The 17904-nt window shown below is 45.1% G+C and overlaps 1 protein-coding gene across 1 annotated transcript; it reads right to left on the bottom strand.

Moving 5' to 3' along the window:
• Positions 1-294: 294 nt before the first annotated feature.
• Positions 295-12161, bottom strand: Ms4a18 (membrane spanning 4-domains A18). Its single transcript, XM_008840736.1, has 6 exons — positions 11697-12161; positions 9973-10086; positions 7761-7817; positions 6163-6273; positions 4186-4299; positions 295-531 (listed from the first exon to the last, which is right to left on the bottom strand). Exons 1-6 carry the CDS (start codon positions 12159-12161, stop codon positions 295-297), a joined length of 1098 nt encoding a protein of 365 aa, XP_008838958.1.
• Positions 12162-17904: the final 5743 nt, after the last annotated feature.

Raw genomic sequence — 17904 nt, 5'->3', positions numbered from 1 at the left:
GTACTAGTTTAGAATGTGGCTCTCAACAATCAGCACACACCTGAAGCAACAGAACAAAAATGCAACCTCGCATGCAGTTCATTAAGGTTGAAAGATGCTAGTGTCAAGGGAGAACATGTATTAAAAAATACATCAGTAATAAGCCAAAGGGGAACAGCAGTGAAGAGGAGAGAAAAATGGATGTTCATCTTGGTCTATCAATAATGCCAGGGTCAGGGTCACAGGAGTTTCAGGGAGAAGCAGAGATACTGTTGTGGTGATGTCTCCTGGTCATTGAAATGGGCAACCTGTCATCTATCTCTGGGAAAGAGCAGCTGCATCTTGGTATATGTGTTTAGGAGAAGCATCACTGGGGAAGGTGGGATTGGCTGGGCTGGTGGTAATACTGGCTGGGCTGGTGGTGACACTGGCTGGGTTGGTAGCGACACCGGCTGGGCTGGTGGTGACACTGGCTGGGCCAGTGTTGTTGTTGACAGGTCCAGTTGTGTTGACTGTGTTGCCACCAAACATGTTTGAGAACACCACAATATTCTGAAAGGCAAAGGACATAGGCCATCACTTTCTTCTATACTAAGTTGCAAGAATGGCTGTGACTTTGTCCCTTTCCTATTTCCATGTTTTGGATAGACCCTTCTCACATGACCTTCTTTTTTTAAAATTATTTTTTAAATTTTATTTTATGTGTATGAGTGTATTGCCTGCATGTATGTAAGTGCACCTGTGTGCAATGCCTGTGGAGAAGAGGGCATCGGATCCCCTGGAACTGGAGTTATGGACAGTTTTAGCTGCCATGTGGGTGCTGGGAATCAAACCTAGGTCCTTTGCAAGAGCAGCCAGTGCTATTAACTACTGAGCCATTTTTCTAGTCCCTCACATGACCTTCTTTAGTGAAGGGGATGGTAGTAAGGGGGATAAAGCAGAGACCTGTGGTGTTTCCCTACTGAGGCTTACTTGTTCTCTCTTTGGAACAGAAAGAAGCCTGGTCTGGTCTGCTGAATAATGAGACAAGTAGCCCAGTTGTTCCTGTTCATAGTCAGTTTGCCAACTGACAGATACATGTGTGAGTCTATTCAAGATCATAGGGCTTCTCACTAGCCAGCCAACTGCAGATTTGGCAAACATAGTAGATCAGAACTGTCCATCAGTTCCAGAGATCACGAGTTAAATGCCTGCTGTGTAAGCCATTATGTTGTAGAGTAGTTTGATAGGCAGCCAAAGCTAATTGACACAGAGATTAGAATGAGAATCCAGCATACACACTGGTCTAGGGACTGGGTGGCAGGTTGGGGTAAAAGTTGTGAATATAATTCTAGAAAAGGCTGGAAAATGGTGATATTTGTGCTGGAGGAGGCTGGAAAAGAGAGAAAAACCACCACAGACTGGACAAGTGGTTGAGTGTGTTGTGTACTAACTAATGCCCTTTGGAAGACAGCAAATCTATTAACTCTATTAACTTCTGGGTTTGACTACAAAGGAGTTCATCATCAGGCAGGATGATGGAAATGTTGCTTGGGTACTCCTACCTGCCAATGAGAAAGAGAGCAGACAAGGAATACTTTGGTTGATATATATTATTTAGAGGAGATCTGCAAGGCCCAGATCTAAAGCTCTTATTTCTGAGGTTCCCAATGGATTAATGACATTCAAAGTAAAATTTAGGCTTGACAACAAATGTCAAATCAAGGTTAGAGTTATCCATATAGGATTGTGCTGATGCTAAGACTCTCTCTCTCTCTCTCTCTCTCTCTCTCTGTATATTGAGGGTGTTTATGCATGTGTGCATGTGTGCACAGGTGCATGCCAGTCCATATGAGTATTTGTGCACATGTGCATGGAGACTGATGTTGGGTGTCTTCCACAGCTGTTCTCCACTTTAATTTTGAGGCAGGGTCTCTCACTGAACCTGGAGCTCACTGATTGGCTAGACTGGCTGGCCAGTGAGCTCCAGGGATCCCCCTGTCTTGGTCCCTGCCTCCCTTCCCCAGTGTTGGGATTATAGACACATGCTGCAGAACCTGCCTTTTGATGTGGGTGCTGGGGATTTGGACTCAGGCCCTCAAGCTTGCACAACCAGCACTTTACCAACTGAAACACCTCCCCAGGCCCTAGAAAGATTTTTGAAAGCCTTAAGGCTGTGCCTATTAGGTCCTTTGGCTACACAGAAAGACTTCTAAGATTCTTAAGAGCTTGGTCCCACAGAAACCTGATCTCAAAATAGATGTTGGTAGATTTAGAGAAAGGTCTGTCTAGAGCACAACTGCAGGCATGGTCTTTGTCAGGTGACAAAAGCCATAATTATGTACATAAACCACCCCCTGAGTTTTTGAGGGAACTGTATTAATGGAAGGACCACCAGATATGAACTGAAATTGCTCAAAGTAAAAAAGGATATTTGGGCCCCAATTTCTTAACATAGAAAGGCTGAGGGAACTTCTCTTTCCCAAGGTGGAAAACATGGGCTGTTTCTTATGGGAAAGGGATAATGTTGATGAGGGTGGAGCCAAGAGACTGGGGGTAGAGTCAAGACCTTCCAAAACAATGGGTTAGCACCCACTCCCAGGAAGCAGTAGGGAACAGTGGCAGAACCTTCCAGAAAGCTGAACTGACCCCTGATTGAGGAATATTTTTTGCCCTTGGGTGGGTTATATTTTTCTGGAGGATTTTAGAATTACTATGGAGCAATGGCTGTCCTGTGCTGCTTGGTATCCCCCTATTGGATGGAGAGTGCATTTGAGTTACCCAATTCTTGTCTTGCTAAACTATGTTGGGTGTATTGGGATAGAGCTTGTTTTTGTTTTTATTTTTTGAGATAGGGTCTCATGTTTCCCAGGCTGACCTCAAACTCTCTATGTTGCCAAGGATGATCTGGAACTTCTGCTCCTCCCGCCTTTACCTCCCAAGTGCTAGGAACACAGGTTTGTGTGACCACTCCTGGTTTATATCGTGTTGGAGATCGAACCCAGGGTTTCCTCACACAAAGCAAGCACTCTCTACCAACTGAACCATATATATTCTCAGACCTGAGGTTGTTTTTAGTTCATAAGTTTCTGGGCCAAGAAGATGCATACTCAGAACTAGAGCGATGGTTCAGTGGTTGAGAGCACTTACTGATCTTACAGAGGACCTGAGTTCAATTCCCAGCACCCATGCGTGAGGCAGCTTTCAACTGCTTGTAACTCTAGCTCCAGGGGATCAGATACCTCTGGCTTCCCATAGCACCTTAACACACATGTACATACCCTCACACAGACACACTTTAAAAATGGAGATGCATTTTCCAAAACTGGATCTTGAGCATCAAGTGGGATGACATAATTGGGTGGGATGCTTGGGAGTCTTGGGATGGGTAGAACATGGTTTACTTGTTGTAGACGTATTAATAATTTGATGGAAAAACTGACCACAAATCCTCCTATTGCACCTCTTTTAAAGATCTTTTATTATTAAAAAAATTTTATGTGTATGAGTGTATTGCTTTCATGTGTATAAGTACCTGTGTTGTGCAGTGCCTTCTTTTGACCTCCGTGGGTGCTGCACAGTTGTTAGCCGCCATGTGGGTGCGGGGAACTGAACTGTGGTCCTCTACAAGAGCAGCTAGTGTTCTTAAGCGCTGAGCCATTACTCCAGGCCCCTATTGTACCTCTTTGCTAGGTGACTGTACCCTTTCTCCTCAGAGCCAGAGCTGATCCTGTGCTCATTGGATCCAAATTTGGCCATGCCAATGACTTCGGTGATGGGACACCAGCAAGCAGGATACAGTCAGGGACTAGAGTGCTTGCCCATGGGGGCTGCCTGTCTCATGTTGGGGGACCCACCTACCCTATAGGAAGCTCAAGCTGGAGTAGTGGAACAGAAGATAACACAGGAACAGAATGGAACAATTCCACTAAGTGCCCTGGACACTAGCCTTTCCAAGCCTAACTGGCAGCTGGCTAAAGATTCAAGAGGAATCCATTTGGGACCAACAGAGGTGCAAATCATGGATTCCAATTCAAACTGATGGGACTTGGAACCAGAAGTAGGTAAATGGTTGTTTTAAGTTGCTCAATTTGGGGTGGTTGTACAGCAAAGCTTAACTGATACATCCTCTCATTCCTCACTTTTATCAAACTTTGTTCATCTTTTGCTACTACCCCTCTCCCACCTCAACATGCTCTGAATCTTGGAATAGGGCCCAACACTCACCTCAAAACGATTCCAGCAGACAGCCTGGCACCCAAAATGTGAGACTGTACATGTGATGATGAACTCCAGGAGGGCGAAGGGAAGGAGGCCACCAGAGACTGCATTCATACTAGCCTAGAGGCAGAGAGGAAGGGGAGCATTTCAGTTCTCAGAGTTGACTGTATGGGGGATAGTCTCATGCAAGTGCTTGCAAGCCTCATCTGTAAGACAGGAGATGCTCTCTGCGGGTGGTTTATTGAGCCAATACTGTGGGTAGTCCTTATGCACCTTTACCTCATCCATTTATTACACTTCGGCCTGGCTGGACTTCCACCTGTCAGCCATCGCATTTTCGGCCCTCTGGAGCCCACTCTGCTGTTTGTATCATAAACTTGAAGCTCAGCTGATCCTCTGGATAGCAGCCTTCCATCAATGACTGTCAGGGTTGGTGTGGGAGTACCCTAGATTCCTCGCCTTTGAGTTCATGTTTACTTCCTCTCCTCCCCAAAACTACTTGTCTTGAAATATAACTGCAATGTACCCTGACTGTGTGAATCTGTGTGAAGGGCTAGAAGCCTCACTGTGAGTCAGGGATGTACCAGTGAGGTCAGAACCATCAGCCGTGCCTGGCTCCTGCTGTCTTAGCTGGATCCCTGTGATTCTGTCAGGATTGGAGCTTCAAGGGCAGGATTGAGTTCAGTGTGCTCTGGGCTGTGGCCCCATCCATAGTGTATGCATGGGACGGGTTTGTGGAATCCCTCCTCCCTCTGCTCCACACGTTTCCTCCTCATCAGAGGGTGGGGCCCCAGTGTTTGGCCTTAGGCCTCTTGGGCTCCTACATCTCTGTCCTACATGACACTGGCACACTCTTTGATGACAGAAGTACCTACCTATTGGCAAACAACCGCTTTTCAGACTAGTAGATATTGTGCATCTTAATAGCCTATAACTATGCTCCACCTCTTTGTTGGTTCATCCTGTTGCCTCATGCTGGACCTAAGAGGCCAACACCTTGTCTGATTTTCTGCCACATCTTGTCAGTGCCAAATTTTGTCAGCATACCAGCTTCTGAAGATTTCAGGGAACTAACTCTCCCTTTAGGGACTGTCCTCACCCCTGTAGATAGATGTGACTTAAGACCTTGGACCTAGCCTTGGTCTGCTTGGCTGGGCCTGAAGGAGGATCAGGTTGCAGCTTTGATCCTTCATTTGGTGAGGGATCAAACTCGAACCTGAGGATGCCTATCTCGTTCTTCAGGCCTACCGAGTGCTGTTTGAATGATGTTTGTGCTCTTCCCAGAGCCCGTTGGCCTGTCTACTTCTATGCCTGCTGCTTGACTTCCAGCCTCACCACTTAGCCTCAAGGACTTCCTTGACCATGGAAGTCACCTATGCCCACATGCATGGCACACAGGAATTGCTGAGGAGTGCATGCTCCGCAGCAGCAGTTTCCAACCCATAGCTGAGTGGAATTGACAAGATGAATTCCCCAGTTCCCTTGTCCCACCCAGCACAGGGTCTAACTGAGATGCACACTTCTCAGGCTGCTGGGTCCCAACAAAATGAAGCTCTAGTAGCCCTGTGCTTGAAAACATCCTCCCCTTGATCAGCGTCCTCTTTCCTCTCTCTCCTGAGATCTGCCCTCAAATAGGACAAGACCCTGGCATCAGCATCTTCAGTGTGACAGGCTCAGCGGATTCTATGGGCAGGTGACTTTGTGTTTGAGTGTGTTGGCCGCTTACTTGAATACTTGCTAGCTCTAGGCCGGAAGTACAATAGTTATGAGAAGGGGGTGACTACCTCTTTATTTCAGTGTCTTCACTGTGAAATGAGAAGGACCCTGGCAGTTTTGGAAGTTACAGAGTTTGGGTGATGGGCACATAACGTATGAATCATACTAGGATGGAATTCTGTTGCAATCCCTTCCTGCCCTGGAAACAACCTGGCAAGCTCTCCTGGTCTTTCCGAAGCATAGAGGCTGGGGAGTTGGAATGCTCACCTTTGGGTCAGAGGAATTTACTTTATAAACACACAGACTTAGAATGATAATGGCAATCCCAAGCAGGGAGATGATGGAACTGACGATGTTCATGCCAATGCTGCCATTCACCTGAAGCACATGGGGGGAGAGGAGCGGTGAGTAGAGGCCAAAGCCCTCCATTTGGAAACACAGGTTGCATAGGACAGAAGAGGAGCAGGGCAGAAAAGAGGTGGTGGGGGTGGGTGGAGAAGAATCCAGTTAGTTTACCCCAAGGGTAGTGGGATGATGGGATTGCTCTGTACTCACTATATCAGGTCATTTTAGGGCAGGAACTGGGCAACTGGGGCAGGAAAAGTCTAATATTTTCAGAACAAAGTCTAATATGCAAATGGAAGGGGTCTGCTTCACTGTACTGAGATACCAACAACCTCTAATTGTTTACTGCCCGCAGCTTCCCTTTAGTGGGATTCTGGAAATGGAGGTAGGGAGAGAATAAGGAAGGGGCAACATGACACATTTGGGGTGAGGCCGGTGGAGCTGTCACATCTAGAGACTGAGGTGGAGATTTCAATTGGAATCGGACATCAGAATGAGAAGGGATCAGGGGAGGCTCAGGAATGCCACACACCTTCCTTGGTGCAGACATTGGGCTTCCCAGAGGGTGTGGGGTAGGGTTTGGCTGGTCTTGTTGGGATATCCAGGGGCACTATGAGCCTAGTTGATGTTGGGGAGCTGAGGGAGTGGAAAGCATACCTGGGAAGCAGAAGTTTGTCTCGCAGACTGGGGGTTGGGGTTGTTTCAATGAACAACTCAACTTCCCACCTGCTACTTTCCTTAAAGTGGGAGAAGAGAGATGAGAAGCCAGGGAGAGAGAGTGAGGGGAGGGAGGGCCTGGAACTTTCATGCTGAGGCTTCCTAAAGGCTGTGGCATAAGTCAAAAGACCCTTTTCTGTATGCTGAGGTAGAGAATGCCACTTCAAAGGTTCAAGGGAATCCAGGGACCTGTGTCTTGTGGTTGGGACACCAAAATGTTCAAGGAAAACTTTTCTAGGTCCAGTCAAAGAGGAAGGTAGGAAATACCTTGAAGAAATGGCTGAAATGTATGCCCTTCTCTATTTGTATGGCCTGAGCTTTCTGCCTAATGCAGAATACCCCCAGATCATCATATAACAAAGTCATGAGTTTTCCAAATGGCTAAGGTTTTGTTTGCTTGTTTGTTTGAGATGATGCTTGTTGTCTCATTATATGGCCCTGGCTGGCCTGAAACTTGCTATGTAGACAAAACTAGCCTCCCAAGTGTTAAGATTAAAGGTATGTGCCACCATGTCCAGCAGTTTTATTAACTCCAAATCTTTTTAGTAGCAAGTACAATAGGTTAAAGCATAGCTTTGGAACCAGAGAGTTCTAGGTTCAAATCTCAGCTCTGCCACATACTCACTGTATGATCTTAGACATGGCTTTACCTCTCTCTGCCTCATTTTTCCTCCTGGATTGACTGGAATAAGGTGTACTGAGCCCAGGGCCAAAACACATTGTTACTCTGAGACCTCCTTGCCCGTGTGTGGGAACGAGTACAATTTTAACATTTATGGGCCATCGATGATATCGTTACTCACCATGCAAGTATTGTGGTTCTTTTCAGCTGAGACCGAGAGGGAGCCAGATATAATAAACTACACAGACCAGAAAAATGAAAGTCATTGTTAAATGTTGAAAATGACATCTATACATTCAACACCGAGAGACGCATCCCTTTCCTTTTAAATCCCAAACATCTAGTTTCTCAAAACATGTATATCTGTGTGCTTCCTCTTAACATGATCACTGTCCCAACTGTTAGGTACCAGATGCACTGAGCAGTGTGATACTCAAACACCTATGGGCCATGTCTAGGATGCTCTAAGCCTCATGAATTGTGTTGCCAGATCCCTCTGCTGTATTGTGGACCATACCCTTGTTCAAACTCCTTAATTCACCTGCCCTATCTTGACTGTGATCCTGAGAAACTAAAGCAGGGTACCATGATGGGCAGAGTCCTGAGGCTGAGAGATAGGACACGGGGCTCTTGTTTAACCTCTGCTACTAATGCACTTTGCTGAACTCCTAGACCAGCCTGAGAGTCCTAAGAAGCCAGGCACAGTGCCCTGGCTTTGCACAGCTAATCTCCCTGAATTCCTGTTGAAGCTGCTTCACTGTCCTCTGTAAAGTGACTATTATAGTAATAGCTCCTAATTACATTACTTCTTTTTATTTTTTAACTGCTGGGGATTGAACCCAGGACCTTGTAGATGCTATGCAGGTTCTCTACCACTGAGCCACATCCCCAGTCCTATATTTCTTTCTGTAGGAATTGCTGAGATGCTATATCAGAAACATTGCTAAATGACTCCGTTGTGCAGTCAAAAGGGAGATTTGAACAGGATAATCTGAAATTCTGAAAATAAGTTTATCCCAGTTGTGGAGTTCAGGAGACTGAAAGGTAAAACTTAGCTCAAATCTCCGGACTCAGGATGGGACTCCAAGCCAGCATGATATGACAGGGGACAAAATAAACCACAGATGATTGAAAAGGAAGGACTAGCAGAGCCATTGTTAGTAAATGATATGACAGTCTACACAGGAATTCCCACAGAGCAGAAAAATCATTAGATGTAATAAGAAAGTTGGGGCTGGAGAAATGGCTCAGCGATTAAGGGCACTGGCCGCTCTTGCAGAGGACCTGGGTTTGGTTCCCAGGACCCACATGGTAGTTGACAGCTTCCATAACTCCAGTTCCAGGGGATCTAATCCCCTCTTCTGACCTCCGCAGGCATTGCACGACATGGGTGCACTTACATACATGCAGGCAATACAGTCATACACATAAAATAAAAAATAAATAAAAATAAATTTAAAAAAAGAATTAATAAGAAAGCATAGTTATTTCACAATATAAGATCAACATGCAAAAATCAATTGCATAATCATATACCATCCATGAGCAGTTCGAGAATATGCTTAAAATACATTTATAAAATCAAGGAAAAATGATTAGGAAATAGTCTTAAAAAGACAAATAAATTTAAAAAATGACATGCATTTATGTGTGTATGTGTGTTTATGTCCATCATGGCTCAGGAAGTGCATGAAACTTACAAGACTCAGGAAGTGCAGGAAGCTACAAAATTTGCAAAGTCCCTACATTATATAAACAACTAATTACTGGGAGAGAAGAAATTCTTCAGGGGAGCTGCCTGCTAGTTGTGCAAGGAGCTCCAGGATGCACACAGTTCTGATAACATTCTCACACAACCTTGCAGGAGAGTGGAGCTGAGATGATGATGGGTCAGTGATGGGTAGGACCACAAATTGACCAGGACTACTTAGCTTTCTATTTAAACCTTAACCTCATGTCAGGACCCTGAAGATGGACTTGTGGGTGGGATGTCTTGGACCCCTTTCTTTGTTCCTCTTCCCAATGTGGCCACATTGAACAAATCACATTTCTTTGGGCTTTGCTATTGCTCGTCTCTTCAGTTGGCCTATTGAGAGTGTAGTTGATCCTAGTTTATTAGGGTTGCATAAACCTGACTCAGAATGTCTATGATGATATGAATGTATGGGAATGAATGATTGTAGCCCAAAGTTCCTTATGGGCAGAAGGAAACATTGTTGGGGTAGGGATGGAGGTGGAATCTTCAACACTTAGCTGTACCTGCAGTTAGTGACTGACTCTGAGCTGTGAGGTTTGTATGCCTAGAAGTGGGGTTCAGTGGTCCCCTTTCCCTCTACTTTCTCCCTGTTCCACTCTGAAGACCCAGAAAAGAAGCCACATGGCATTGTACTCACAGATAGTCCTCCCCAGATCGGGTACCCTGAGATCCCTAACACAGAAGAAGTTTCATACAGTATAGGGTTGATTGCAGAGAAAATATGGAACAGGCCAATGAGGATCTGGATAGCCTGTGGAGAGAGCAGAGGGCAAATGGGTTCTCAGGAATAGAGCAAAGTTAACAAGCATTTCACCAGTATTAATTAATAATGAGAACAGAAAGCATAACATAGGCTTACCAATTCCTGTGTAATGTCACAGACCATCTTTACCTTTCCACATACATTTTTAATTTCCCTTGATGCTTATGATCAGCCTTTGCATTCCTCATTTAGATTTATAGGATTTAGTCTAAGATTTGGCTTTGATAAGTTTGGCATGTGAATGATACCCTGTTCTTGGCTTGATCTACCTATCTGGTTCTGAAGGACAGACAAGGGGGGATGGGTTGGGGTATGAATAACCCATTTTCTGCTATCACGAACTACCCAAGGTTAGTAATTTGCAAAGATGAGGGGCTTATTTAGCTCACGGTTTTGGAACTGTCAGAGTTCAAGCTGCATAATGCTGGCTCTGATGAGGCCTCCCCTGGCTGTTTCACTACATAGTCAATGGCATCATGGTGGGCGCACATGCAAGAGGGAGTGGTTATGTAGTGAGACAGAAAACCAGAGGGACTGGGGAGGGGAGGGGCCAATCTTGCTCTCATGAGAACTAACAAGGGGTTCTGTAAGAACTACATCCATCTCTTTTGAGCCCAGTGACCTAAATACCTACCACTCAGCCCTACCTCTTAAAGGCTTCATATCACCTTTCAACATTGCCATCCTGGGACAAAAGCTTCCAAAACAGGAACCCTTTGGGGAACATACTCTAACAATGTGAGTCTGTCCCCATCCTAAACTTGCCTTCATCCTCTTGCTTCCTAGAGGTTTGCAAATTTTCAAGGAGGCTGGGCCAGTTGCAATCTTTGGGCACCAAAGCTGTGAGTTATGTCTTGTGGCAATTTCCAGCAGGTATAGATTACAATAATTGCCATGAATTGCCTTCAAAGACTGTGTCTTGGTCATCTCTGAATCTCCAGGTCCCCACAGGTCGCTCCTCGTCTCCAAGTTGAATGAGTGAGTGAGTAGAGATGGAAAACTTGTTATGAGTCAGTCATACTAGGAGTTGGCTGGGCATCTAGTGGGACCCAGAACTGATTTCATTTCTCCTTCAGAAAGAGAATCAAGTTGACCTTTTCAAGGTGCCAGATAAAACTGGAGGAGGCAGGAAAGGGACAGGAATATCCTGGGTTGAAGAGGAAATGAGTAACCTAAAAGTTAGAAAGAATTTGTAAGAGTTTACTAGATCTTCTCTTGATCAGACAGAGAGGAGGCAATTGAGGCTCTGAGAAGGGAAGAGATGTGCCTGAGACCACCCAGAAAATCTGGCCGACCTTGAAGCCTGAGCTGCTTAACTGGGTCAATGTTTTTTCTGGTGAAACTGATGCTGACTCTTGCTCCTTATAGGTAAGAAAGGGGTGACTGATCAAACAACCTCTCCAAAGAAGGAGCCCTTTACAGCCTTACCCAAACACTGTGGAACAGATTAGGGAGTTGGGGGAGATCTGGAAGGACTGCCATTTGTGGGGTTGTCCTCAATCTGGCCTTTAGAAGCTGTTGCCCTCCTTTGTCCTCCAAATCCTTCTAAGCGCTATAGAGATGGGTTTAGGAAGTTGGAGAGAAGATATTACACTCACCCCTAATGTTCTGACCTCTTCATTTATGAATTTCCTGGGATTGAATTCAGGAAAAGATACAAATGACATGTTCCACTGGGTCTGGCCCGAGGTCTGTGTTGGTCCAGGCACAGTGTTCAGAGGATTCTGAGGGTTTCCAGACAGGATCTGGACGTTTGTTGCTCCTGGTGAGTATTGGATCACTCCGGGTGGGGTCTGCACACTGGCCATTCCTACTGGATACTGCAGCCCAGTGGGCTGACTCTGCATGTCTGTCACTCCGGCTGGACTCTGGATCGCTATGTGAGGGTTGTGTAAGTTTGCTGTCTCTGTATTGCACTGGAGTACTGTTGCTGGGTAGGGGGTCACCCCCAGTGGTTTCTCCTGGCTTCTGGAGACCACAGCATGTGTAGGCTGAATGATGTGGACATTACCTGGGACAGTAGCTGCAGACATATAATTGGTTCCACTGTCCTGTTTGATCATGGTGTACAGGTGCTGCAAAACATAGAAGATGCAATTTCCTCTTATAAAAATCAATTATTCGCATTACTCATTCTTATGTTTAGCTTTGTCTTCATTAAAATACAAACCACTGGGGTGGAAGAGATGGCTCAGTGGTTAAGAGCACTAACTGCTCTTGCAGAGGACCCAGATTTGATTCCTGGCACCCACATGGAGGCTTAACTTCAGTTCCAGGGGAATCTGAGGCCTTCTTCTGACCTCTGTGGCATTGCACAACACAGGTGCACTGACATACGTGCAGGCAATACACTCATACACTCATACACATAAAATAAAAATAATAAATAAAATATTAAAAATCCCCACAAACCACTGACCATGATACTACATAAGGTAAGTTTCTTTCCTTTGGGTCTGTGTTCTGGGTATATACTATTTCTCTATATGAATATGGATTTGTAAGACTAGGTCTCTTGATGGTAACTCATTTCAGATCCTTTGTGTCCAGTTTGGGAGGTGGCTTCGTTTAGTCTCCTGCAGTTGGTATTGCCACCAGCCTGCCTTGAGTTTGTTGAGTGGGCACAGGCTGCCTACCATCCTGCTTCCTCCTCTGACTGAAGAGAGGAAGCAACACACTGGTCTTTGATGCGCTTTTGATCCCTGATTCATTAGCCTCAGTTATTTTTTGCCCTCGAAAATTATACAACTGTTAACTAGTTTATGGGTTTAGTTGAGCTAGTCTGTGCATGACTTTTCAACATTAGTTGATTTCAGGGAGACAAATATCAGATTTTCATAGCATCATTGGGTGTACTTGCTATGTGGGAGGGGCACATGTTGGTGCTGGGATTAGAACCATGTGGACACTTTGTTGATTTCCATTCATCTATGTTTCGACTGCTAGGGCAGCCTCCTCAGCATGCTGAAGACATAGGTTGAAATACACCCCATTCAGTTGAGAGAAAAAGTTACTTGCTAATTTTCTGTGCTGCTTAGCTTATCATCTAAATTGTATACTCCCTGCTGGTAGGAAATCAAATTCTACTGCATAATATACTGTGGATTGGATTCCAGCAAAGTAGGAAGCTTTCTGGCTTCTCTAGATGACAAATACAAAATAAATCCACTCCAGTGTTCCACTGTCCCAGCCCCTGTAGTGCTGGTTGATAGGCTGGCACTACTCACTATTAATTATCCAGGAAAGGAATTCCAAGACAAGGCAGCACCAGGGTCCAGAGATCAGACAGCTTCAGGTCTGTGTTTATGACTTGCAGAGTAAGCTGTGTGAGCTGTCACTTTCCTATTTGTGAGCTTTCACTTTCCTATCTGTGGAAGGTTGATGCTGGCAGTGGCTTCTGAAGAAAGGGTCAGTGACTAAGCTTCCAGCCCAGGACCCAGCACCTGCTGTTAGCACCTGTTAGCACCTTTTGAAGGGTAGTGACCACCCATAACAGAAGGGCCATTCTTGGACCATTTTCCAGATGGACTTTAAGCTACTTAATTTCCAGTATTTAGACTAGTAGATCTTACAGTGTGGCCCGTAGGCCAGGATGTGTCACTTGGCAAAATCTCTGTTCACTCTCCAGATGCACTGAATTTGTCTAACTTGCTTCCTAGGTGACTCCGATGCTCGCAAAGTGGAGGTCTAGAGCACTACAGAAAGATCCACACTTCTCCGTGGTAGCTTCACTTCCTTCTTCTTGAACCCTAACAGTTAAAAATATTGGCTACGCTGAGCTTCAGAAAATTCTGAGCTTTTTCCTTATTTAAACTTCAAGCTTATCTCCAAGGTCTTTTGCAACTCTCCTTTTCCTTATGAAAAATATATGACAGGGCTGGGCTGTAGCTGGGTGGATAGAGTGTTTGCCCAACACACACAAAACTCTGAGTTTGATCCCCAGCACCAAATAAGCTGGGTGTAGTGGCCCACGCCTATAATCGCAGCACTTGGGAGGTGGAGGCAGGAGAATTGAAAAGTTATCCTCTGTTACATAGTGAGTTTGAGGCTAGTCTGACATACGTGAGGCTGTCTCAAAACTAAAACAACAACAACAAACCTGTTGAACAGGATGTGGTGTTACAGGCCTGTGATACCAGCTACTCAGGAGTCTGAGACAGAAGGATTGCAAGTTCAAGCCTTACTTAGGCTACAAAGCAATTTCAAGGCCAACTTGAGCAACTCAATGAAACTCTCTGAAGATTGAAAATAAAAAAGGCCAGGTGAATAGAGCTCAGATGTAGAGGACCTGCTCAGCACCCAGGAGGCCCTAGATCCAATTCCCAGTGCCAAGAAAAACAAACAAGAGACACACCTGTCTTTGTCAGCTGACAGCCAAGCGATTCTCCTTGATGCTGCCCACATTTCTGCTAAGTTTGGGGACCGAGGCTCAGAGGAGGATAACATGCCCGTGATCGCACAGTTCATAGGAGTCAACTGAGACCCAGGCTTATTTTCATGCCACTATGTTTTAATTATAAAGGAATGTGATGTCTGCTGGGTGATATTTACATGGCAGAATGTTCAGCTATTGGAACAGACTGTGCAAACAGTTTGTGCCACTTTTCTTTAGACCTTGAACAGCATTTGTCTTCTGCAAGGAACATTAAGCTTTCTAGGGAGATGGCTGACAAGGCCAACTGCAGTGACCACAGGTGTTTATGACTCACAGCCTTGCTGATATGAGGCAATTCCTCCAGCAATTGCTACTGTGACTATTCTGTAGACCAGGGGCAGAGAGGTTAGCTAAGTACTGACCATAGTCACACAGCTAGAAAATCCTGAAGTGGAGGTTTTTTGAGACAGGGTTTTCAGGTAGCCCAGGCTAGCCTCTAGCTCCCTATGTAGTTTAGGATGACCTTGAATTTCTGATCGTCCTGTCTGGACCTCCCAAGTGTTGGGATTACAGGTATCTACCACCATGCCTGATTTATGCGGAACAAGCCCAGGGCTTAGTGCATGCTAAGCAAACACTCTACCAACTGAACTGCAACCCCAGCTTGAAAGTGAGAATCAGATTATGGGACTGAAGGTCTGCCTGCCTCCATGTTTCTAAAGGAATGCTGCGCTGAATGCTGCACTCTGCTCTATGCCACGAGAAGAATGATTTAGCTCTGTCTTCCTTATATTTAGAACAGGCTTCTGTGCCTCTTCAGTGTGTGAAGAACAGTACAGTACAGTCAGAGACCTGGCAAATGGCACAAACAGCCAAGCCCTAGGACAGGGCTCCTGAGGAACTGCTAGGAAGTGTCCAGAACAAAAGAGATGGTCCTGCCAGAAGCCTTCCCATTAATTACAGATTGAGATTCTTAAACAAATTTGACCACAGTGTATCCACGGTTGTACTCAGGGAGGGGCCAGCCAGAGCATGCTGTCCAGGGTGGCCAGCCTTCTGTCCTGGGATTGCTGTGCTTATATAGCTAGGGAATTAGTTTCAGGAACCTTTTCTGATTCTCCAGCTGCCTACCAGGTGGATGTGCACTGCATCACTGCTGGGAGCTCCCACATGCACTAGTCTACAGGGGAGCTGATTCCTGCAGCTCCCAGAAGACCTTCCCAGGCCTGCCCAGGTCTTGGGTCCCTTCTGATGAGGCCCAGGTTCTGTCACGAGCCTGTGAAGGAATTCCCAGAAGTCTTACCTTGAGTCCTGGGAAGCTGGCGAGTGTCCTTCTTCAGGCTCTGGGAGTTTCTGCAGCTGGTTTAGAAATTCCTCAGAAGGTAAAAGATAATTAGGTTTCTCTTTCAAGATCCAAAGTCCCCCTGGCAGTTTCAATAAGTACAATATTTGGCTTCCACTTTTGTTTATCTGCCCTTCACAGTATTTATGATCTCGGCTGAAATAGGATTCTGTGGGAGCGCCTTCTAAAGTCTGCAGTTGAGGATGGGTCACGTGCAAAATGTCAGACTGGGTTCACACTTGGAGATAGGGGCATTATGAAAGTATAAGTTACAATGGAGTGATTAGGGTGCATCCTGAACCACTATGAATGATGTACTTAGTTATTTTTTAAAGACATCCATCTTATACCAGGAACCACGAGCTTAAGGTATGGTGTGTATACATGTAAAAGTATTCACCAGACTATAACTAGTGTATAAGTTTTAATAAAGAGATCTCCCTCCACTACCCACATCCAGTGCTGCAGTCAGGAGGGCAAACTGAATCCACAAACCCAGTAGCCAGGGCGAAAGGGGCAGACCAGCAAAGAAGGCTGAGGCATCTGCCTTCCAGCTCACGAGAACAGAAATACAGTGGGGGAAATTCTGAGGGAGGGAGGGAGGGAGGGAGGGAGAGAGAGAGAGAGAGAGAGAGAGAGAGAGAGAGAGAGTTGTACCCCTGAGGAGGAATGGTCCCTATTGATAGCAATTTAGAGAAATCATCTGGCTTTGCCTCCTGGGCCATCTGTGTGGGGTTGTATTACAATAGTTAAGAGGTGGGCAGCTCTGTCTCTTGTCAGGCAATACATTTTATAACACCATTTGCCTGTCCTAAGACCAGCCATTTAAGGTGAGACACCAGGGCTCTTTAGGAGTTAGACTGTAATTGTTTGTATAGGGCATCACAAGTCACTGGCTCCAAGCAGTTCAGTGCTGATTGTCAGAGTGGGGAATTTTGATTGATTCTTTTTCTAGGGGTGGGGTGTTTTTGAGACAGGGTCTCTCTGTAGCCCCAGCTGGCCTGGAAGAGACTAGCTTTGAAGTCACAGAGATCTGCCTGCCTCTGCCTCCCAAGTGCTGGGAATAAATGCATGTGCCACCATGGCTGGCTTTGATTGATTTTTTGATGTTTTATTTTGGCCTTTTTATCTGTATAGTATGGAAGGGAGGCAGACAGGAGCACAGAGAATGAATACTTTGCACGTGAACATCTAGACAAGGAGCAGGGTGATGCAGAAAAGAGAAATATTGAAGAATAGTCAGGCTGAAATGAAGGAAGAAGTGAAACACTCAGTAAGCCAATTAGAAATGACAGAAGAAAGCCTCACCAATAGGATGAATGAAATGGAAAACAGAATATCAAGACTGGAAGATGAAGATAAAGTGGATGGACTAGACCACTCAAGCAAAGATTATGAAAAATTTAAGAAATCACAAGAATGGAATATGCAGGAATAGTGTGACACCATAAAAAAGACCAAATTTATGAATCAAGGGCATACAGAAAGCAGAAGAATCTCAAGATAACAGTGTGGACCAGATCTTCAACAGAATCATGGAAGAAAATTTCCCAAAATTAAAGAAACACATGCCCATACAAATACAAGAAGATATAGAACACCAAACAGACAGGACAAGAAAATAAACTCTCCATGGCACATCACAGTAAAAACACTACACGTACAAAACAAAGAGACAATTCTGAAAACTGCAAAAGAGAAACACCAAGTCACATATAAAGGAAAACCCATTAGGATTACAGCTGATTTTCAGTGCAAACTATGAAAGCCAGAAGAGCCTGGACCAAAGCATTCCCAGGTCTAAATGACCACAGATGCTAACCTGGATTACTTTACCCAGCCAAAATGTCTATTATAGTCGAAGGGGAAAGAAAAATCTTCCATAACATAAGTAGGCTGAAAGAATCAGTGTCCACAAAACCAGCCCTTCAGTGAGTTCTTGAAGCAATACAAAGAGCTGAAGAAAGAACAACTATACCCAAGGGATTATGGAAAGAAATTCAATGAAGGTATAACTGTGGAAATGCACAGCTCTATCAAGAATGTGGAAAGAAATAAAAATGACAGTAATCAATACACATCTTTCATT

Source organism: Nannospalax galili, unplaced genomic scaffold (genome assembly GCF_000622305.1).
Source record: "Nannospalax galili isolate Female #2095 unplaced genomic scaffold, S.galili_v1.0 scaffold1321, whole genome shotgun sequence".
In the NCBI taxonomy this organism is placed as follows: Eukaryota; Metazoa; Chordata; class Mammalia; order Rodentia; family Spalacidae; genus Nannospalax; species Nannospalax galili.
The sequence above is the reverse complement of the archived record's forward strand: the minus strand, read 5'-3'. Positions and strand labels throughout refer to the sequence as shown.